This window comes from Haliotis asinina, chromosome 5 (genome assembly GCF_037392515.1).
Source record: "Haliotis asinina isolate JCU_RB_2024 chromosome 5, JCU_Hal_asi_v2, whole genome shotgun sequence".
In the NCBI taxonomy this organism is placed as follows: Eukaryota; Metazoa; Mollusca; class Gastropoda; order Lepetellida; family Haliotidae; genus Haliotis; species Haliotis asinina.
The window spans coordinates 75665155-75690934 of record NC_090284.1 but is presented as its reverse complement, the minus strand read 5'-3'; the positions used below and the strand labels follow the sequence as shown (position 1 = coordinate 75690934).

General features: G+C 38.7%; 1 protein-coding gene across 1 annotated transcript; it reads right to left on the bottom strand.

Annotated features, from left to right (window-relative positions):
• Positions 1-158: 158 nt before the first annotated feature.
• Positions 159-24698, bottom strand: LOC137285284 (leucine-rich melanocyte differentiation-associated protein-like). Its single transcript, XM_067817613.1, has 7 exons — positions 24540-24698; positions 11563-11663; positions 9537-9663; positions 8236-8375; positions 7494-7623; positions 6290-6371; positions 159-3592 (listed from the first exon to the last, which is right to left on the bottom strand). The coding sequence occupies exons 1-7, from the start codon at positions 24639-24641 to the stop codon at positions 3513-3515; spliced, it is 762 nt and encodes a 253-aa protein (XP_067673714.1). The 5' UTR covers positions 24642-24698; the 3' UTR covers positions 159-3512.
• Between the last annotated feature and the right edge of the window lie 1082 nt (positions 24699-25780).

The following is a 25780-nucleotide window of genomic DNA, read 5'->3' as shown; positions in this document are numbered from 1 at the left end:
ACCATCCTTTGGAATACCCATGTACTGCCAGATGACAAACCCTGGATTCCCCACATGTGGCAAAAAAACCAGCCCCTGGAAACCACAATGCTGAGAAGACTGTCATCCGTCCAGGGTACATCAGTTGAGCTTACTATGACAAGTACACACAAACAAAATAAAAATAAAAGCATTTATTTTAGTTGGTGTGTCAGCATATTTACACAATTTGAATGAATACTGAGGCTTTCCAAACTCGGAATGAGGACTATGTCAAAATTAAATACCCTCATAAAGAAAATCTGGTAGAACACAACATGTATCGAGTAGAAATTCACAAACTTGGGTATCAACATTAGGGACTGAAAAGTAATCTCATTTTTATTACTTTTGATTTTTGCCACCCATAAGGCCATATCCTTCACTTTGGTAAATGTGATTAAAGCATGCTTCCAGACAGCAGAGACAATTCATGGTACATTAATATGTACATGTATAGTGAGTCATAACATTCTAAATTACCTGATTATCCCTATCAAAAGCTAAGTTGTCCGTCTGTTTTGAAGGTGAGTATAGAACATATTTCCATACTGATATGTCATCAAAACAATATGGGTTCCTGGAGAATAAAAGGGCGATAATGAGGTAGGCATACATACAAATTTTCCACCTGTTAGTGTTGGATCTCTTTGTGTTACTGATTTGGATATACGTGAACTATTAATAAATCACCAAAAACCAACAGTTTTTGGCAAGGACTTCTCTTTTCAATGTCTGAAACATTGGGTACAGAGAAAACTTTTGTTTGAAAAGGTTGCAGAATGAGTCAATTCTCTTCTTTAGTAGCAGCTGACATTTTATGTGGTGCACACCCCTTTCCTGGGACTCAAGAAGAAGCCAGTTGAGGTAAGAATAGCTTGGATATGAAAATACACATTCAACGAGACTTTCCCAACTTACACTAATTTGATCAAAAGACCAACTGTGTCTGGTCTCGGTAGCTGCTCATCAGCTGGCTACATATTGAAGTTCTTATGTTGAGACTAAGGGTAAGAAGCAGAATCTGGAATTAAACCAGCATGACTCTGTGATGTGACTCTTGAAGCAATTCCCTGCTTCAGGCAAATAGGCATCCATGCCGACATGCACCCTATTCCACAATGTAATGTCATTCCAGAGGCCATGTTAACTCTTGAATATTCTTGAACAGAGTTACCTCAGCATTACAACTTTTCCTCCACCCCATCTTCATGCATTCACCAACAAAACTTCAGATTTACCCTGTCACAAGGTGAATAGAGAAAAACAAGATAGTCATGGAGTTTCTTCCCTGACTGAACAACCTTCCCATGGTCAGTGACAGATTTCTCCAATCATGATGGCCGTCCTCGTCTTATTCATCACCATGGCTTCATTTTGGTCAGGTTCATATACCACAGTCCTGTGGATGGCCATCATGTCCCAGTTTCATGGTGGCAGCAAGGAGTGAAAACGCTAAATATCACTTTCTCCCTTTCTAGACACAAAGGAATATATGACTAGAAAATCTTAATATATTCTTCTGATTTGTCATTCATTTTGTTTTAAACATTTACTGAAGATGTCTTTTTTACTGGTTGTTGTTTTCTGACTTGTTAGCAAGATAAATTAGTGTTAATTACTTACAAGAGAGACAGAAACAGAGATGTCGGTAATAAAAGAAACTGCAGTGTATTCATCAGGATGAATGGACGACATGGGATAACATGAAGTGTACGTTAGAGGCATAACAGGATGGGAAATGGACACAGACCAGCCCAGTTTATATACTGTATACCATACAGCATCATGTCACAAAGTCCGTGATCTACAAATCATCATGTTGAAACTGTACTGATACATACAGCACATGGTACACAACTGATTTCATTGTGGGATTTCTCCATATGACAACAAAGTTTTACCATCAAGAAATACGGTCATATTCACAAACACTCAAAGGTGTTCAAGACTGCCAGGAAATCATGAAGGTATCTAATGGCATGTATTTCAAAGATATTTATTTGGGAAGCCATTACTTCTGAAGGTTATTAAGGAACTCCTACCATAGATGGGAGTAGACCAGGGACACTGAATCTGAAGACACACTGGGCCAAGACAGTCCAACAGCTGTGCCCCAGTGTGGCCGATCACGTACCTAGTGTTGTCATCATATGCTGTTATTTCATTTGAAAGCTTCAGTTCCTTCATAATCTAGAAAATTCGAGAAAAACTAATCACTTTCCAAAGATGTGCATTCATGCACACTTACTGCATTTTGTTTGACTGCCATATGACAAAGTCAGTGATCCCAACCTGCTCCTTCTATCAGGTACCAAGATACTGCTGAGTGAGTAGAGATACCCATCTATGACTAGCCAAAGGAGGCACCAGGTCCCACTTATCAACCGGTTTCAGAGTGTACACATGTGCTACACAAGCAAATTAAGGTTGTAATACAAAATCAGTGTACAGAATAAAACAGTAGAATAAATAGAATTATAAAAATGAACATATCAATAAGCTAAAAAATCCTGTTCACCTCCTGACACGCATTTGTTGGATAAAACTGCAAGACAATCACTGTCAATCAAGAATCTCATGTTACTCATGAAACATCTCCATCACATGGGGGAAACTGAATCAGTATAAGTGAACCCAAATTTGCATTTTGTACACCATGCATAGCAGAGAAACCTTTAGTCTGTATGTCATATGGAGACATGATATCAGCAAGGTGTTCTCTGCATGCGGAACTGGAGGTTCAGATAAACACTCATGCATTAACAGTGTTGGAACATTATTGGAATACAGAATTAATAGCTACATGTTTCTTTCACAGGAAATTTAGAGGTCATCAAATTGGTGAAACAAACCTCCTGCACACCTCCATAACAGTAAGTTTATGTCCCTAAAGACAGCAATGTCATGACACTTCTACCAATATATAACATGGAAGTACTGTTCATTACAGAATACGTCACTTGTGCTTTATCTCATGTATTCCCTATGTGGTACAGATGTTCTATATCAAACAGCTTACCCTACATGATTGGTTATATCAGGCACACCCACACAGTACAGTGCTGTCCGACTCAGCAGTTTGCACTGATACCATCAGCAAGATACAAAGATTCATGTACAGATCATGCAGGGTTACACCAAAAGGTAGAATATAATATTTAAATATATGACTCTAGATATAAGACATTATATATAGGTATGAGTATCATCAAGGGGAGTATTGTGTGCACATTGCAGTATAATAGTACACCATAGGCCACAAACACCCCTGACAATCATAAAAACAATCTGTAACTTACTAAAACCTGTGCACACCTGCATACTTTGGTATCATCACAGTGTCTGCACAAATTTACATGTCAAAAAGTTTGGAGACTATGTACTGACACACTGTCTCTGGTTAACAGAATGTCACACCTGATTACACTGTGATCAATATTTGAGCCACGATTCACACTGTCGGCATGGTTCTAACATGTCCAGGTGGAAAGTCACAGGTCGTTATTCCTTATGAACCTGTTTCCTTCCGAGTGGCGCCCATAATATATATACTTGCTCTTTCCGAAGGTTCCTGAAAGGAGAAAGAAACAGTAAAGCATCAAGACTTTGGGACATCGTAACATTTTGTTGGAAATGTTTGGGTTACAACAGGACCACCATGGAGAGACTGATGAGCGTTGTGGCAATCTTCAGTTTTTCGGTAGGGAGTGGTTATGGGGCTAACACTGCCTTCAACAGAATACCTGTCTTATCACAGCAGGATAGCTTAATGTGGCCGTGAAGCAATGTAAGTGTTATGCTAGAGCTCCAGATAAGTTGCGTATTTGCTTAAAATACGCTGTAGAAAAGTTGCAATACGCAAAAAAAATAAATGTCAGGGTATGAAAAAAAAACTAAATATTTATGGTTAAGCCTAGTCAAAAAAACAATGTGTATTTATCCAAACATCAAAATCATGTTGCGTATTTCACACCAAATCAAGCCAGTCGAATTTGAAGCTTTTCCATGTCTAAATAATCACGATTAAATAATTCTTGAATAATTCTAAAGGCAACTGAAATCTGTAGCAGACATAGAATATCAAGCTTGGTTTGTTAACCCATCACTGATTGGCCCATCAATTGATCTCGAAGAATCAAATTGCAGTTTTCTGTAAAACTTTCTGTTAACAAATTTAAATTGTGAGTAAACTTCATTAAAAGCAACTTCATTAGAATTAATATGAATTAATTAATGCTGTGTTTCACAATCAGAATCAATTGCCAGATATGTAACAGTAGCTATTTGTGGCATGAAAGTGAAACAACAGAATGGGGACAAGGTTTTGATAAAAAACAAACTAACTGATAGAGTGAAGACATGGCTGTCATATCATTAAACAGCCATCATGGTATGTTGTATTGCACCAAACAGAGCAGACTAAAGCACATAATATTTCTTACAGCACATATTTGTAATGATTGAGTGAGTTAAAGTTTAAAGTCACAGCAGCAGTACTTCAGCCATATCATCACTAAAAATAATTATAAAAGCACAAATCTTAAAAACCTGTCAACAGAGGACAGTAAAAGCAATTAGTATATGACAGCAATAAGAGGCAACACTAGAATATATCTCTAAAATACTTCAAAATAAGACAATACAACATAAAAAATGCTGAGGATTGCCATGACTACCTGCATGGACACAAATCGGATTTATACCATCCCTCAGCCATTTACAATTGTACTGATATTTAGCCACAGGAAAACAAGAAATATTCTATAATTAACAAGTGTGTACAAAGCTATATTAACTTTTGGGACTACACATGGGTTAGCTGTATAAGTTATAATTTAGCAATGTTGGGAGTCTTTTGTCTCATTATATTATTGAATTAAAAACTGCTGCATCTGTTATACTGATTCGAAGTGAATACACAGATTTTGAAAAGATGGTGGGTATGTAAAAGTATAGATACCCACTTGAAATAGGAAATACCCGCTTAGTTTCAAACGTATGGGTATCATACCCATATGGCCGAAAGAAGCTTATCTGGAGCTCTGTTCTGTCGATGCCTTTTAAGTGGCAGAAACCAGCCATGGTGCAGATAAACCTAAAAACAACAGTGACCAGGATTCAAACTCACAACCATGAGTTCCTAGAATGACCAAGGTATGCAGTATGACCAACTCTGCAGTGCAAATTGTTGCGTCTGGGACAATTGTACCACCAGTGCTGGCCATATTTTCACTCTATATCACAATGTGTGTGGTATCTGTTATAGTCTAATGGTGCAAACAAATTTAGGTCAAAGGTATGTATTAATCTGGAGAAACGTCTGTGGGTGACTGCTAGAGTCAAAACATAATTCTTCATTGTCAGGGCCTTTGCAGTCATTTTATGAGTGCTTCAGTCAGGATTTTTGCACTATTTTAGTTGCTCATTAGTTTATAGTGTTTTTATTTGCTTTCCTAAATATTTGTTAGTTTGTTTAAATACAAATCAGTGTAATATGTTCATCTCCAAAGGGTTTTGGTGTGAATTATTATAATTCTTCAAGCTTTCTGGTGACTTCCGGTCCGGTCCGGTCTGGTCCGGTGAAGGGAGGTAAACACAAGTTATGGCTTCTGCGAAACGTGGGAGAAATAATTTCAAATTTAAGTAGGTTTTAAGGATACACAAAACTTGTAAGTGTGCTTATAATGTTATCTATATAGTATAAATCATTTATCTATGTGCCTAATTTAATATCAATACAAGTCATGTTTTTGTGTAAATTTCAAGTTTTGATGCACCAGTTATCTCCGACGTTAAAATCCGGAAAAGTGGTTATGTATTAATCATTGTACTATGGCAAGTTATTTATTATTGTATTTTCATTTGTTGTAGTTTGCACCTATTCAGCCCTTATTCAGAATCTATTCAGCCCTTGTTCAGAACCTATTCAGCCCTTGTTCAGAATCTATTCAGCCCTTGTTCAGAATCTATTCAGCCCTTATTCAGAATCTATTCAGCCCTTGTTCAGAACCTATTCAGCACCTATCCATCAAGTATTAAGAAGTTATTAAGGAACTGTTAAGAAGATACTAGTATTCAACTATTTTCTGTAATCTTAAGTTTGCATTTCAAGACATTAATGTAAAATCACTATGCAATAAGGAACATCAAGAATTGTTCGAATGTGAAGTTCTGCCCCAAAAGGGTGGAAATATTGAAATAGTACAAGGAATAAAAGCTGAACCGAGTCCAAGATTTGTCCTTTAATTTGAAACCTACAGTGACCTACCTGCATGCTGGTCTGGGTCTCTGGCCTTCTGTGGTAGAGGACTGTAGCATGACTGATCATCATCATGTGAAGAGGAACTCAGCTGAGAGATTCAAAACAAGAAAACATTGAAAATGAGATTCAAAATTCTTGCACAAATAAGGGTCATTAGTTGGCACAAGCATGTACACTCTCACCCTAACACTAGGGTAACACTATGTACCCAATGGCCACAGCAATCCCTTTTCCTGGAAGTATGGTACGCCAATGGATTTTAACCATTTTTGCCTTCTAATGTCAAGTTTTCTCATGGTCTGTCACAGTATATGTGATGGGCCAGTGGGATAAAAGGGCTACTGAGTCTGAGGCTCATCCACTGAGGATGCCATTACATTTCGTCCCTGCCTCCAAGCCTGCCGTGTTCCCTCATGTTTCTCAAGTTTTCATCAAGGTTTTGACACATTTTGAGAGTTTTTCAATTCAAGACTATCTCTTGATGTAATGAGGCCAGCTTTGGTCCACATTTGTGCCCATGGTATAAAAATAAGGCCTCCCAAGCAACAGCAGCCAGTGTATCCTGAGACACAAGAGCAGCATGAACTCCAACATGAAGAAGATTTTGTGTTTCTATGTTTGCTGGGGCTTTCATTGAATCCTTGCATCAGCAGGACAGCCAGCATCAGCTGTAGAGATGCTAGAGAACACAACATGCTATATCTCGCCTGCCATGTAAACTGTCACATGCCTTGATGAATCATGATAGAATGGGCCGAATCGGCTACCATACAACCAGGACGTGAGAACCGGGACAAAATGTGACAAAAACTGAAAGGACCATGAGATGCAGAGGAACACACATGTCTCCCATCCCCACTATTGACCCATGGACAGTTTTGTTATGGCATATAACCTGCTGTCATGTTTTGTTGCGTTACCCCATGCTGCTACACTGTTGTCTATGCTACCTTGTCACAAATTACATTAATACCAGTTGGTTCAGATTCTTCATTAGCTTGTTCAGTTTGGTCAGGGATCCAATCATCCAACATTTAACATTTAACATGGCCTTTTTCGTGATGAAAACCTTATGGAAGCAATTCTTCATGAAATATTTCATCTCCTTATCTTATGGCAATTATTACTTTGTCAATGTTTTTTGGTTTCCCCAACATGAGACATGAACTCATGCGTTCCTGACTACCAACACCAACAGTACTGTACAGACCTCCTCTGAGTTCTGCAGCCTGACAACCCTCATGAAAGGCCCCACTCTCTCAGCTTCTGTTATTTCACTTGATTTGACAGCTGTGGAGTCAAGGAACTTGAGTCTGGGAAGCTGATACAGCACAAAGAACCTGTAGAAATGGCAACAACCCCTATAAGCATGGCAAGAAGACCTGTAGGTATGGCAACAACCCCTGTAGGAATGGCAACAACCCCTATAAGCATGGCAAGAAGACCTGTAGGTATGGCAACAACCCCTGTAGGAATGGCAACAACCCCTTTATGAATCAATGCATGTCCAAGCCAATGACAATCACTGTCAGGTATAACAGAATTGACCTGCCAACAGTCTCCCAGTCATTACTGAGCATCTACTGCTGATCTCGAATCTGCTAAAGACAAAGACTAATGCTGTGTGTGTTGCTGCACTCCTTTTTGAAATATGAGTCTTGGCATTACAAACATATTGTATCAGCTGTTGTTTGATTTCAGCAATATTCTACTCAGTGATGGCTACTAAAGAACTGATCAGGACCATCTGCAAGTCCAAGCCATTCCAAACCATCTGTATTAACTCATGTAACAATGACAAGCAAAATAACTTTAACACCATAAACAAGTCTTCATTCTACCTGCACTTTTCAGTAGCATCTGAATAATATGTGTGATCTAAGTTAACCAGCTGTGGACAACAATGATGCATGCTGTCCAATACCATGACGCAATAGCCTAGAGGGCAGCACCTGTATCTCTGATAGTCTTCTTCATCCTTATCAGAGGAGGAGAGCTGGTTTGGACAAGCTGTGTTACCAAGGAGACTTAGGTAGGTCAGTTGTGGAAGCTGAGATTTTAAGTTATCTAAAAGCCCATCTAGGTTGGTAATCTGAAATAAACAGGACATGGTGGCTACTTAAAGACATGTTACTCATTTAAGGTAGAATGTTTTTGTTTCTCAGATATTCATGTTATTTTTCAAGCAAATGAATAAGGAATTACACAAGTGAGAACATGAAAGAAAACATACATATTTTCTATTCTCACTGGCCAACCTTGAAACATGCAGGTGGAATGAGACAACTACAAGAAGACAGTGACTGTGCCTGATACAAATCTTTGAACCACAGCAATGTAGCTTACACGGATAGGAAGCATTATATATTGCCCACAAAAGATTCCCCTCGAACGCTGCTTCTTACAGGTTACCAAATATTTTGTACAAAAATATGTTGTGACAGATAAATATGAACATTGGAATTTCACTGAAAAAAAAATGGCAATAAGGAAGCTCTTACTCAGATTTCACCAAACATGATATTGAGAAACCTAGCGTTCATTTAAAAAGGGCCAATAATATATTCATGATTTGATTCTTCCAACAGATATTGTCTCTCACAAAAAATATTTTGCTGTTCTTGAGAATATCATGTTTGGATATTCATACATACAAACATTTGTATAGTGCCAATATCTGGTATAACTGCTCAAAGGCACTTTGTTTTCCCTCAATTATTTGATGTCCATCACAGAGGCACATCATATTTTCAAGCTCAAATCCCGGGGAGCATAGAAATCTTGCAGCCTACAAGGCGCACCGAGTTAATGTGGCTTTCCCATCCTTACGAGGTACTCATTGGGTGGACTGGGATACACAGTCACAGTACTTTGTCCAAGTTTACTGCACGTTGCTATAGCTGCAACTAGGTGTTTGAATGTATTCATGTGTCTTCAATCTGGTAATCAAACAACAGATTTGTTCTTGTAAGTGCACAGGGATGTGTACTGTACACTAGGGGTTTTGAATACACTGAAAGAGTAAGCACACAAAATTGACTCCGAGGTTTTTCACACCCAGTCACAGGTGGGCTTAATCACAGCATGTCCTAGCATGCTGGATTACTAGATTGGCACCTTAGACAGGTTGCCCACTGCAACCCCCATATTGGATATTTTTATCATATTTTAAACAAATTAACTGTAAAGTCCCTATGATTTTAAAGAATCTGCTGCAATAGAGCTGATACCATGCAATAGAGCTGATACCAACCTTATTCTTGTTTACTGTTAGGGTGTGCAGTGATGCCAACTTGGGAAACTTCACATTATCACTGAGTTCATTGTTGTCAAGCACCAGTTCTTCAAGATTTGAAAAGTGTTCTAGCCCATCCAACCTCCTAAAATGATGAAACATGGAAGGGTGTGAATCTGGACTAGGATTTACACTCTCAGCTGCATGACTAGGAGTGACTGACTGTCAGGCAAATGTACAGTGTTCCCAGAAATTATTGAGAATTTTTTTATTTTTTTTCTAATGATGCTAAGATTGGAAAAAGGGCTTTCACTATGCACTAAGCATACTAAATAAGGGAGACAACTCTTGAATGCTTAGAAGGCAGCTCATTAAGTCAAGAGTTATCTCCCTTGTCTGAGCAGACGGCTTCCTGTGTTGACATGGCAGAATTTACAGCAAGAGAGAAAAGAAAGCTCATTCTAGATGATTTTGAAAGGGGTGAGGCTGATGCTAAAGTGTTAGCTGGTAGACATGGTATTCCTCTGTCTACAGTATACAGAACTTTGAAGAATATTCAAACAGGAACCGGGATAGAGCACAAAGCAGGGGCAGGTCGGCCTAGGAAATTCAGTGTTGTGGATCGCCGAAGACTTGGGCAGATTGTGAGTAGGGGCAAATTGAAAAGTGTTGAGAACATCAGAAATGAAATGATTAGCAGAGGAAGTCCTCAGGTATGCAATGAAACAGTTAGGCAGGAATTACAGACTTAATTGGGTGAAAAAACGTGGAATTCCCTCGCCGTTGATGAAAGATGCACAAAAGGAAAAATGTTTAAACTGGTGTCGGGCTCATGAAAATCAAGATTGGGATAATGTTTTCTTTTCGGATGAAAGTTCTGTTTGGCTTTTCACTAATTGTGTGAAAATGTGGACCAAAGATACTGTCAAACCTATCTACCAGCGACCAAAACATAGCCCGAAGTTTCACATGTGGGGTGGCATATCGGCTCGCGGAGTGACGCCATTGTGTGTTTTCACGGGAAACCTGACAAAAGAAAGATACGTTGACATTCTAAATGGTCACCTTCTTCCGACAGCACAAACATTGTATGAAGATGATTGGATTTTCCAGCATAATGACCCAAAACACACTGCGCGCTACACAAAACAGTGGTTGTCGGGCGAAAATGTTCAGTTTTAGACTGGCCCAGTTACAGCCCAGACCTAAACCCAATTGAGAATGTGTGGGGAGTCATGAAGGACAGAATAAACCAAAAGGGACTGAGAAATATTGAAGATATAAAGGCCGAGGTGGTCCAATATTGGGATACCCTGTCACACGATTACCTACAAACTTTGATGGGTAGTGTGCCTAGGCGTATTCAGGCATGCATTGCTGAGCGAGGAGGTCTAACAAAGTACTAAAACAAGACTGAGACTGTAAAAGGATGATGTTTTAACATCTTTATGTAAGTAAAACGCCAGAAGTTAATAAACGTAATGAGTTACATGACGCAACATGATTCTCAATAATATCTGGGAATACTATACATGTTGTTAAAGGCAGAATGTTCTATAAAAAACTTTTAAAGATTATTATTGCGAAAAAGTCCCATTGTAGCTTGTCTCAAGCAAAATCACAGAACTTTTAATGACCACCATGGGTTGACCTTGAATTCCAAATTAAAAAAATATGCAATGATGACAAGCTCTGTAATTGAAATTTCTAATTGTTGTTTACCTTATATGTTGTATTTTCCAAGTTTAATTACCTCACTTCTGGTTGGTAAAACACATACATAACCTATGCACATTTACTGGAACATGTTCAATAAGAGGCTATTACTTTGATAACAAAATTAAATAGGTCCCCGTATCATTAATGACCTTAAAACTAAGTTTCTGCCAATGAAATGTTACATTAAAGTTAGAAATAACAAACCTGGCCCTTTCAATCCCCAACCCAAAGCATAGCCCTGTATATCGAATAATAGATGCAGTTGTGTCAACAGCAATGGATCATGACTGATTCAATGCCATTCAGCTATTGAAAAGACTCTTACTGTAGTCTGTTAAAACTGAGATCTAATCTCCTTGTCACTTTGGCATAATCATCTATAGCAGCTTGTGGAATTTCTTCAACATCTTGGCCGAGACATGATAACTGCAAAACAAATTCCATTATAAATATAAAATCTTATTCTGTAATGCTGTGTTTATGGAGTACACATATAACTCAGACATCTTAAAAAGCAACAAAGCACATAGAGAATAGCTCATCGTGTTCCAGTGTCTGATTTATATTACACAATTCACATGAAAAAAATATGATGAGGCAGCAATATTGAATATCAGGGTATTATTTCACTCCACAACAAAATTCTTCTACAAAGAACCTAATGCCAAACATCTCCAAACATAGTTTTAGGAATTTCTTGTGAAAGACAGATTTTTTTCATTAGCGTTTTAATAAAATGATACTTATCGATATACCAAGAAAACACTTTGAAATATTTGGGTGCAAGTGATCGCAACCTTGGCATTCAAACTAATATCTTTCATATTAGCTTCTTCAGAAACTTGCAACTTAAGGCTTGTTATTTTGAAATGAAACAGATGGAATGCTACTGTACACATGTCAACCTACTGTGCTCACACTGCACAAAGTTACATGTAACATCTGGTACTGATGCTGCTGCAGTTCTCACACTGCACAATGTTACATGTAACATCTAGTACTGATGCTGCTGCTGTTCTCACACTGCACAATGTTACATGTAACACCTAGTACTGATGCTGCTGCTCTACTCACACTGCACAATGTTACATGTAACATCTAGTACTGACGCTGCTGCTCTACTCACACTGCACAATGTTACATGTAACATCTAGCACTGATGCTGCTGCTGTTCTCACACTGCACAATGTTACATGTAACATCTAGTACTGATGCTGATGCTGTCCTCACACTGCACAATGTTACATGTAACATCTAGTACTGACGCTGCTGCTCTACTCACACTGCACAATGTTACATGTAACATCTAGTACTGATGCTGCTGCTGTACTCACACTGCACAATGTTACATGTAACACCTAGTACTGATGCTGCTGCTGTACTCACACTGCACAATGTTACATGTAACATCTAGTACTGATGCTGCTGCTGTTCTCACACTGCACAATGTTACATGTAAAACCTAGTACTGATGCTGCTACTGTACTCACACTGCACAATGTTACATGTAACATCTAGTACTGATGCTGCTGCTGTTCTCACTGCACAATGTTACATGTAACATCTAGTACTGATGCTGCTGCTGTACTCACACTGCACAAACGTACATATAACATTTACTGCTGATGCTCTTCTCACACTGCACAATGTTACACATAACATTTACTGCTGATGCTGCTGCTGTACTCACACTGCACAATGTTACATGTAACATCTAGTACTGACGCTGCTGCTCTACTCACACTGCACAATGTTACATGTAACATCTAGCACTGATGCTGCTGCTGTTCTCACACTGCACAATGTTACATGTAACACCTAGTACTGACGCTGCTGCTCTACTCACACTGCACAATGTTACATGTAACATCTAGTACTGATGCTGCTGCTGTCCTCACACTGCACAATGTTACATGTAACACCTAGTACTGATGCTGCTGCTGTACTCACACTGCACAATGTTACATGTAACATCTAGTACTGATGCTGCTGCTGTTCTCACACTGCACAATGTTACATGTAACACCTAGTACTGATGCTGCTGCTGTACTCACACTGCACAATGTTACATGTAACATCTAGTACTGATGCTGCTGCTGTTCTCACACTGCACAATGTTACATGTAAAACCTAGTACTGATGCTGCTGCTGTACTCACACTGCACAAACTTACATGTAACACCTAGTACTGATGCTGCTGCTGTACTCACACTGCACAATGTTACATGTAACATCTAGTACTGATGCTGCTGCTGTTCTCACACTGCACAATGTTACATGTAAAACCTAGTACTGATGCTGCTGCTGTACTCACACTGCACAAACTTACATGTAACATCTAGTACTGATGCTGCTGCTGTACTCACACTGCACAAACTTACATGTAACATCTAGTACTGATGCTGCTGCCGTACTCACACTGCACAAAGTTACATGTAACATCTAGTACTGATGCTGCTGCTGTTCTCACACTGCACAATGTTACATGTAAAACCTAGTACTGATGCTGCTGCTGTACTCACACTGCACAAAGTTACATGTAACATCTAGTACTGATGCTGCTGCTGTACTCACACTGCACAAAGTTACATGTAACATCTAGTACTGATGCTGCTGCTGTTCTCACACTGCACAATGTTACATGTAAAACCTAGTACTGATGCTGCTGCTGTACTCACACTGCACAAACTTACATGTAACATCTAGTACTGATGCTGCTGCTGTACTCACACTGCACAAACTTACATGTAACATCTAGTACTGACGCTGCTGCTCTACTCACACTGCACAAACGTACATATAACATTTACTGCTGATGCTCTTCTCATACTGCACAAACGTACATATAACATTTACTGCTGATGCTCTTCTCACACTGCACAAACGTACATATAACATTTACTGCTGATGCTCTTCTCACACTGCACAAACGTACATATAACATTTACTGCTGATGCTCTTCTCACACTGCACAATGTTACACATAACATTTACTGCTGATGCTGCTGCTGTACTCACACTGCACAATGTTACATGTAACATCTAGCACTGACGCTGCTGCTCTACTCACACTGCACAATGTTACATGTAACATCTAGCACTGACGCTGCTGCTGTTCTCACACTGCACAAAATTACATGTAACACCTAGTACTGATGCTGCTGCTGTACTCACACTGCACAAAGTTACATGTAACATCTAGTACTGATGCTCCTGCTGTTCTCACACTGCACAAACGTACATATAACATTTACTGCTGATGCTCTTCTCACACTGCACAATGTTACATGTTACATTTACTGCTGATGTTGCTGCTGTACTCACACTGCACAAAGTTACATGCAACATCTAGTACTGACGCTGCTGTTGTACTCACACTGCACAATGTTACATGCAACATTTACTGCTGATGCTGCTGCTGTACTCACACTGCACAAAATTACATGTAACATCTAGTACTGATGCTGCTGCTGTACTCACACTGCACAATGTTACATGTAACATGTAGTACTGACGCTGCTGTTGTACTCACACTGCACAAAATTACATGTAACATCTAGTACTGATGCTGCTGCTCTACTCACACTGCACAATGTTACATGTAACATGTAGTACTGACGCTGCTGTTGTACTCACACTGCACAAAATTACATGTAACATCTAGTACTGATGCTGCTGCTCTACTCACACTGCACAATGTTACATGCAACATCTAGTACTGACGCTGCTGTTGTACTCACACTGCACAAAATTACATGTAACATCTAGTACTGACGCTGCTGCTGTACTCACACTGCACAAACTTACATGTAACATGTAGTACTGATGCTGCTGTACACACACTGCACAAAGTTACATGTAACACTCTTGTACTGACGCTGCTGCTGTACTCACACTGCACAAACGTACATGTAACATCTAGTACTGACGCTGCTGCTCTACTCACACTGCACAAACTTACATGTAACATCTAGTACTGATGCTGCTGCTGTACTCACACTGCACAAAGTTACATGTAACACTCTTGTACTGACGCTGCTGCTGTACTCACACTGCACAAACTTACATGTAACATCTAGTACTGACGCTGCTGTTGTACTCACACTGCACAAAATTACATGTAACATCTAGTACTGACGCTGCTGCTGTACTCACACTGCACAAACTTACATGTAACATGTAGTACTGATGCTGCTGTACACACACTGCACAAAGTTACATGTAACACTCTTGTACTGACGCTGCTGCTGTACTCACACTGCACAAACGTACATGTAACATCTAGTACTGACGCTGCTGCTCTACTCACACTGCACAAACTTACATGTAACATCTAGTACTGATGCTGCTGCTGTACTCACACTGCACAAAGTTACATGTAACACTCTTGTACTGACGCTGCTGCTGTACTCACACTGCACAAACTTACATGTAACATCTAGTACTGATGCTGCTGCTGTACTCACACTGCACAAAGTTACATGTAACACTCTTGTACTGACGCTGCTGCTGTACTCACACTGCACAAACTTACATGTAACATCTAGTACTGACGCTGCTGCTGTACTCACACTGCAGAAAGTTATATGTAACATTTACTGCTGATGCTGAAGTAGTACTAAAAGTCCTGTAAAGCCTAATCAAGGAGACAAAAACAACTCACTTAACATTACGTCACTTTGCATACTCCAGACTAGGGAAAATAATTCAACAAAGTTAACCCATGAAGAGTGTGTCAAGGAGACATCACTGGTCCACATTTAGCCTTTCTTGTGTCTGCTGTAATTATTCAAAGCTAACCCCTGAAGAGTGTGTCAAGGTGACATCACTGGTCCACATTTAGCCTTTCTTCTGTCTGCGGTAATTATTCAAAGCTAACCCCTGAAGAGTGTGTCAAGGAGACATCACTGGTTCACATTTAGCCTTTCTTGTGTCTGTTGTAATTATTCAAAGCTAACCACTGAAGAGTGTGTCAAGGAGACATCACTGGTCCACATTTAACCTTTCTTGTGTCTGCTCTAATTATTCAAAGCTAACCACTGAAGAGTGTGTCAAGGAGACATCACTGGTCCACATTTAACCTTTCTTGTGTCTGCAATAATTATTCAAAGCTAACCCCTGAAGAGTGTGTCAAGGCACAGGCAAACTGTAGCGGAAATGGGTTGCGCAGCATAGAGAAAATGACCAGTCTTCTTATAAGCGAGCGAAGCGAGCAAAGGTTGGCAACATCCTTTCCTCGCTTCGGTTCGAAAAATATTTTTCAACTCAAAATAACATATCTCCATCATCAGAGGTATGCACCCAGTTCTTCACTGGGTTGTGCTCTCATATTTCCATCCCCATGCTGAACAATTACTCACGTTAAATATTTTTTATTCAACATTTTAAGCTCAACTTGTGGTATATCAGACGATTCTTCGCCTCCATTCCCCCTTCCAGCTTAAGGTTCAACAGAGTGAAGGAAGAGGAGGGTATTATCCCATATGGAATACTCACAGCTACCTAACCTGCTTCATTCGCCCATTACACCAGAAGTGTTTTTATGTAGAATAAATGTTACGAAAATTATAACAATAGCGACGACAGATAAGACAAATAAATTCCAACATGTTCCAGATAAAATTAAGCAGTATGGTATTTCTTCTTAATTTCTGCTTATTCTTGTTCTGTCACTTCATTCAACCGGAAGCTTGCAGGGGTAACGGAGGCAAAGAACGATCTGAATACCACGAATGATGCTTAAAATGTTGAATACAACATATTTAACGTGAGTAATTATTAAACATGGGGCAGGAAATCTGAGAGTACAACCCAGTGAGGAAATGGGAGTGTACATTTGATGTTGGTGATATTTTATTTTGACATGAAAAATATTTTTTGATTCGAAGCGAGGAAAGTATGTTGCAAACCTTTGCTCGCTTCGCTAGTTTATAAGAAGACTGGTCATATTCTCAGATGCTGCGTGACCCCGTTTATCTAGGCTTGTGTAAGAACGTCGAGTTTTGATTGGTCCACGTGACTCTCATAAAATACCATGTACATCCATCATGATCCGCAAGCGGGAGTATAAAAGTCGTGTAATCCCGCTACGAAAGTCATATCACCCCACTACGCCTCACCTACGATGCGAAGTGAGAAAAGTGTGCACTGACAAGCCTTTAGTAACATGCGGTGCACTGATGTCAAACGATCAGCTGGTGTCAACATGGCAGCAATGAAACGTGTTGTGTTGTTTTGTTTTGATTTAGTGAAAACATTCAGCTAGATAAATGCACTATCACATCGTGTCAAGGGAAATACGGGGTTTAATCACTGATAAAACCCTGTATTTCCCTCGACACGATGTGATAACTTATATTGCGCTACACTTTGCCTGTGGTCAAGGAGACATCACTGGTCCACATTTAGCCTTTCTTGTGTCTGCTGTAATTATTCAACTAGCTCATAGGAAGGTTTGATGTGGTGAATTCATATTTTCTGTGAGGGTAATACTGATATTCTATGACAAGTTCCCATTTATATTCACTTATCAATGACAAAGAGGTAACCAGCAGCTTGAATGTTACGCCTTATTGTATAGCCTTTGCTATGTAAGACAGCCGCTCATTCTTCGCTTCATGAAGTGCAGTGCACCACAACAAAAAAAGTGCTGACATAGCGAAAACCACTTCAGACTATAAGCCATGAAAAGCAAATCAGCAGTTTCTGTGAAGACACAACCAATGTATAATTAGATGCTTTCAAAGTTGGAAGTTTTGTTCCCCTTTAAGGACATCAGTTACCTACGGTCTTTGACACTGAAACATATTTGTGGACCAACCACAGGAGATTATTGAAAGGTAATCACGACAACATTTTAGGCTTAAAGAGTTCCTAATCATATCCATATAAGGAGTGTTTTGTTTTGGATGGACTGTAACTTCACCACAGTGATATGTCAATAACTGACCCTGTAGTAGCCTGTGATACTATTTACAGTCCGTTTGAGTCAGGAAAGGAACGATGAATTACAAATGTTATCATTGTACAAAACTACCACATAAATATAAATAGTAATAGTACACATGATTATCACTTACTAATACCCAACAGCATTCTGATATTTGAAAATTTTTCAGACTCCACTAAACAAGAGTCATGACAAGATGACATATCCCCCCGGCCCCCACATAATTGAAACGACAAATCATCTGAGAGTTACTTGCTCTTTTCTTAGATTAAGTTTGAATCTTTCCATGGAAGTCATGAAAAATATACACGCCATATATCTGTAAACAGCAAAAAGCACCACTTCAAGATCTGTCTGATACATCTGCTAAGATCGGTTAAAAGATATGAAATGGTTTTCGAGTTGTGCTCTAGAAAGAAAACTTATCCTGTCCATTTTGAGGCTAAGTGAGAATTGTTTCCATGGAAACCGGGAAAAATGAAAATGCCAAAACATTGTAAATAGCAAAAGGCACCACTTTGTGGTCTTCCTCAAATATCTGCCAAGTTTTGCTGTAAGACATTCAATAGTTTTCAAGTTGTGCTCTGGAAACGAAGCCCATCCCTCTAATTTGAGACTAAGTCCGAAACGTTTCCATGGAACCCCAGAAAATGATAAATCACAAAAACCTGTAAATAGCAAAAGGCACCACTTTAGGAGCTGCCACATACATCTACCAAGTTTTACTGACAGATATTTAGAAGTTTTAGAGTTCTGCTCCAGAAACGAAACACACCTTTCACTTTTGAGACTAGGTCCAAAATGTTTCCATGGAAACCGTGAAAAAAATAAATGACATAAACTTGTAAATACCAAAAGGCACCACTATACGTTCAGACTGATATATCATCAAGTCTGAAACGTTTCCATGGAAACCGAGAAAATACTAAATCACAAAAACTTGTACATGGCAAAGGCACCACGTCAGCTTCTGACTGATATATATACACCATGTTTTGCAGAAAAATATTGAACTGTTTTTGAGTTCTGCTCCAGAAACGAAGCGCACCTAACCATAAGACTAACACCAAAATGGCAAATTCCAAAAATCTGTAAATCGCACAAGGCACAACCATAGGCTGAGATTACTAAATCTATCAAGTTTGGTCTAAAAATATTGAATGATGTCTGAGTTATGCTCCGGAAACAATATGGATGGTGGACAGACAGACGGACAGACGAGGCGTCGATTATATCCCCCCGCATTACATGCCGGGGGGATAAAAAGTTCTTTAAGAAACTATCAGCATTGAAAACGCAAAAGTTGTTATCTGTCGCAGCGGGGTGAAGCCGCAGAAACGGAACAGCCAGTCATGGCAGGGGGGATATCTCAAAATTTATTCCAGGAGACCTGTCGGTTCCTTGTCAGTCGTAGTGTCATAGTCACTGTTGTAAAGAGTCAAGAACATGGTTGACTGCATTGAACAGTAAGATCTTAATACATTCCTAACATTTCATGGCAATAGAAGTTAGGGCCACATCTCAATAGCCATTAGTAGCAGTTTCCTTTTTGGCAGTGGAATAATTTCAGAGGTTATCCAAAGAATGGGAACGCTTTGACAACTAACTGATCTTCAGATCTCCAGATAAGCTTTTGACTATGTGGGTATGATACCCATACTGGAATAATTTCAGAGGTTATCCAAAGAATGGGAACGCTTTGACAACTAACTGATCTTCAGATCTCCAGATAAGCTTTTGACTATGTGGGTATGATACCCATACTTTTAAAAGTAAGTGGGTATTCCAAATTCACGTACCTATCAATACTTTTTTATACCCGCAATATCTATAAAGTCCGGTTATTTATTTCAACTAACAAGTGTAAGAGGTGCAACATGTTTTTTTCTTTAAAAATAGAAACAAGATAAAATCCTCAAGGTTAACTAATGATGATATTATAGCTAATAGATAATATGGCCTCTTCCACTTGTTCATAAAGAAATAATATGTGCCCTCGTCTACATTAAATATTTTGACGCCACAAACGCCTCATGTAACAAGTTCGATTAAGATATCATCATCAACTGAATCTGATTTTGAAACAAAGCACACGTCTATAAATTTATCTACCTGTCCTCTAACGAAATACTTATCAACTTGTAGCATAAAAATATATAGATGTTCGTATTTGAGTGTGTTTAAGCTTTTGACCACATTTGCTCAACATTATCAGTTGCTTACAGGATCTGTATAAAGAAAACAGCTACTTAACTGGTCACTATTTATAGATGTATCATGAAATGATAATTCATATGAAAATTCATTATTAATTATAACCAGTACAAGTAATAAATTAGGAATCAGATATTAGGCAAATATAAATATAGAATATTAGTTTCATCATGATCAGTAATAGCTTAAAGAAAGGCTCCAGTCATAAGTAACAAAACTCATCTCACAGACATAACTCAGAAAAAGGTATATGTTATGACTGCACAGTTTCACAGATGTCCTAGATGAATCCTAGTCTATGGTATTAAGGACTCAACTGTTGAGACAGCCTTTCAGTAAGACAAGAGTTATGTCTAGATGGTTTAATAAACTGATTTAATGGGGTAAACATGCCATCATCTATATGAAAATAACATTATGCAAATACCCATTGTGGGCTGTTAAGATTTAGCCCAGAGTAAGCAATCAAGCATTCAGTAAATGTGCCAACAAGATTAATACCACTTGGACTTGGATTAGAAGATTAAGAATACTCCCCTTGTCTGGTCATTGAAATTGTTCTTGTGGGACACCCCCCATTTTGTTTATTCTGTATTTTATTGGCTATTGCAGGATACATCCATTTTTGTATCAATCAGCGAATCATAATGAATGTATTGTTTCAATTTTAGCTGGACAGTCTCTAAATTCATTTGTTCATCAGTGGGGCTTAGACTCCCAACACAGGTCAACTATAGCCCTCAGCCCAGAGGGCCGTACCAACTCTCTGTGGCCACATATGTCATTTTATTCTTGTAAATATAATTAGGAGATAAAACATCATGTGTTTGCCAAGTTCCAGGTGTTATTGAGTATTTGAAGCACGGGTATGCATTTGAAACCGACGGCGTCAAACGGAGGTTTCAAATGAAATATTCCCGTGCTTCAAATACTCAATAACACCCGGAAATTGGCCAACACATGATGCTTATCGACATTGTAAACAAAAAAGTAAACCAAAGGGTTTTACTGTCTGTACAGCAGCGTACAGCAGTGAAGTGTCATCAGCTGACTGTTTCAGCTGGTTCCCTTGGCAGCATCTGGAGGTGCTCATTTGTGACGTCATCCTAACTTTACGTCACAATATGATTTGAATGACATCACTACTGTTGATGACACAACAAAACAATCGTTTGCGATGTTTCTACGAGTCAGTACACAGCGAATAGTCTTGCAGTTTCCGGGAATCAAATACCATTTGATCATGTTTTCCAACCAATCAGATTGCCGAACACAGTGACTTTTGGTTTACATTTGTGATTAGAGTCTTGTGACTTCTGACTCTTTGCTGAGTTAAATACCCCAAGCAGACCAGGATGCCAGTTAGATAAGGGATTTCACCGCAACCCTCACTTGGACGCAAAGACCCTTATCATAATAAGTGGGCAAACCATTGGAACGTTGACGAACAATGACTGATATATCTGTGTTGCGCATCTAAATTACATTTAGAATTATTCAACATTCTTTCAACCACAAAAATTTCAATATGGAAACACTTAAGTTTAATTTGTTTGGATGGAATTGATATGATATGCAACATGATTTTGATGTAGTGGGTAAACATGCATTGTCATTTTGACATAGCATAAATGTAAATATTTAGTGATTTTTCATATGCTGGCATTATTTTTCTTGCGCATTTCAAGTTTTCTACAGTGTATTATATTCAAATACAAAGCTTGTCTGGAGCTCTGGATATCTGAAATAGTTTTTGAATACTAAGAGCAGCTGCACTCTACATCGCTTAAGAATAATCCCAAGCAAGATATTAAGCCCACAACATTATTGAGGATTTATCTTAGAGAATGAATAATTCACATCATCTGTCGATATATTTAACATTTCACAATGTGGAAGCCATTTCATACAAATCTTCTTTCATCTGAAACATTCCCAGTGTCAAATAAGGTGTAGAATGAGTTTAACGTATTAAAAAAATATAAGTCATCACTGGATTCCAACTTACGAGGTCTAATATTTGATCCAATGATAGTGTTTATGCCACTCCATGCATTAAGTAAATTGTTTACCTTTTGCTTTCATCTTTACCCTTCCTTGTCAAACAAGCAATCTCTTTCTGAATCTCTTTACGCTGACACTGTCTCCTACACAAAAATCCATTTCCTTTTCACATAAAATTGACTTGAACGCTTTCGTTACCCAAGGTTTGTTGTTAGGAAATATTTCAATACATTTGACTGGAACAATGTTTTCTACACAGAAATTCATATAAATAGTTACAGTATTTATAAACACAGACAAATTATCACTAGTATGTTCAAACATATCCCAATATGTACAATCAACACATCCTCTCAACTGCTCTAAACAATCTTTTGTTAATGACGTGTGAAATGTGTCAGCAGCTCATTTCACATTAACATCTGGCAGAATATATACACTGGTCACAAAAATTTGCCCGAATTCTCTAGGAATATAAGTGAAATGCACAGAAGTTCAATGTCCTTGTTGCAGACAGATTCTCAGATCACGTGCTGCATGCACCAGTGTTTATTTACATAAAAGCACACACCTCCTCCAACACTTTTCCCAGTCTCTGTCACATCTCTATCTGTGATCCAAATCCACTGAGTTCCAAACTTTAGTTGTCCACAGTCTCGTTCAACCATGTGTCCGTAAAGCACAGGAGACAGCTTTCTCTGAACTCATACATACACTTTACACAACGCTCAATTTTAATTATTTGGCAACGTAGACCTAGGACTTTCAACAGAATAATTGTTGGGAGACGCGGTTTGTAGTCATGGGCTCTTGAAGCCCCCTCTCTTTCCTCGTTTATCCTTGGAAGTGTTATTTCCATTACAATTATTATTGTTGCATGTGCATTCCAGTGGCATATCAATTTTCAAATGACTGAATCCTTGGGATTGAAGGAGCTGCTCCCTCCCTCAGCGAATCATGTTGTAACAGCAGTAATGGCCATGATGGTTGTCATAGACACTACTGGTTGCTACAGAAGTAATTTGTTGCAAAAAAAAAATGGTTACAGCCAGAGTGACACAAATCCATTTTCAAGTTTTCTTTTTTGTCATGGTTTGAGCATCAAAACTGTATACATTTATGATGTTAACTCATCCAAGATATTAATAACACAATCTTTCTTCTGGAGAACTGTAACGATGTGCATCACTATAGTGCTGCAACATCTACCCAAATCACTCTACTGCATGCAATTCTAATTGTCTAATAAACATACGAACCATCACTGTCTTCAGGATACAAACAGAACTTCATTGTTGCATAAGAAATACACATAAGCATTTACTGTGTAGTAAAGTGAAAAACTGTACATACACATATTTACCTAAGTAAACTGGAAAGACTTCCGCCCATATCTCCACTTAAATTTCATTATAGTCAAGTCATATCTCCTGAATATTATTCCTCATCTGACAAGGATGAGTTTTAACATGCTTCTTTAGTTGTACGTGAACATACTGAAAGACATATCAAACTTCAGGACTAAATTGCCTCTCGTTAACTGCACTCTTGCCCCTCATCATTAAAATTCACCAGGGATACAGGTGGAAGTCTTACCCCATTATTTAGGCAGAAGAAATTCTGCCATAGTGGACAGTAGTCCAATTCTCGCGTCTATCAGGGTCAAGAGAGCAGGTGCTGACCACCTTGGATTAGTGCTCCTTTAAATCAAGAAAGTGCATTAACTTGGCATTGTGTCAAAAGTTATAGTAGTAGTTCATCCCATTTGGTTCCGGAAACTTTTTCACGTGGAACAAAATAAGCGATTAAAGTGGATTATCACATACCAGTGGTTTCTTCCACTGACACAACAGCCTGCTGAACAGGAGTTGGGTAAGTGGGAAGACCCCCATCAACTTTGTATCAACCTTTGGGGCGATGAACGTTGTACGTTTGTAAGATATGACATTGTCTTGTACATAAAAAAAACTTCCTGTTATTCTTATCACACATTTAAACATGTCAACAGGAGCACGATAACTGTGATTCGGGTCTCCGTTAACAATTCTACAGGTACATGTACCGGGTAGTCCAATGAGAATTTTTGATAAGAGCGCCAAACCGGAATCATATGCATTAAGTATGTAAGTTAAAACCTGTCCATCCTCAAACATATAGTGCGTCGATTCCTTTGTCTCTGGTCCCACAACATCCACGCTGTTTTCTGAGGGCACTTGTTCACCGTTTACGTCCGCCATTTTGGCTACATCACATGACAACAAGGCAAGCTCCGTGCACGGTAAACGCGCTGTTTTAGAGTACAGCCAATATCTTTTATGCAATAGAGGGCGTTGTACATAACGGTTCACGCAACAGCACAACAGCTGCAGTACGTCCCAGTTAACTGAATTTATTACACGAAACTGGGATTTCACCCACTCATCCAAATACATTAAAACACCACCAGTTCATGCAGTAAGTCAGTCAGTCTTTGGGACTGAAGTGGCCATATAGGTCTATTGTACCAGGGAGCCTATAGATCTATAGAGTAGAGTATCCCTGATTGTACATTTTGACACATATTCTTAAAAAAATGTTTTGTGAGTATTATCTCCAAGTGTTCTTATTCTCTCAATAATACCGATGCATGCTTTCTGGAGCGAAGCCAGTTTGACATGCATGGTCCAAGACAAACCATTTGTAAAATCAGAGACCATATAATAGACTAATCGTTATGTAAAGGCTAAAATCATTATTTTTTCAATTTTGAGCAAAAATGCTCATTAAGTTCATTTATTGACAAATTTAGGTTTTCATTTATTGTCACAAAATAGTTTAAATTCAAAATATTTCATTTCCAAATTCCTCTTTCCAAATAATAACAGTCATCAAGCCACTACCTGCATAATCGTAACAAAAGCACATGACAATGTTTATAAACAGTAGGTCAGGTGACCTAATTTGCATGTCAGTCTGCCCCTGGTGGCTACCTGAGTGCATATTAGGCCAGGAGCATTAAACCCTTTCTACCAACTTCAACACGATGGATTGAATGTCTTTTCCACAGGTTGGCATTCGGCATCTTTCCAACATTATATTGTGTTTTATGTTGTTCTGTCAGTTGTCAACTCTTACTTCAAATATCACATCTTATCTATTTCATTTGTTCCATAAAGTCATTGAATTGTTTCAAAATCAAAATTTATTTATATGTTTTGGACAAATCATGCTGAAATCCATAATTTCTCGTCCCCCGGTGACAACCAGTGAGGTTGTTTTTCTCAGAGAGATGCACTTCTTGTACGGCTTACCAGACAACATATCATATATGCTTATCACCTTCACGTGGATCCAATGGTATTTTTTTTCAAGAAAAAGGTACAAGCATATATCTTGA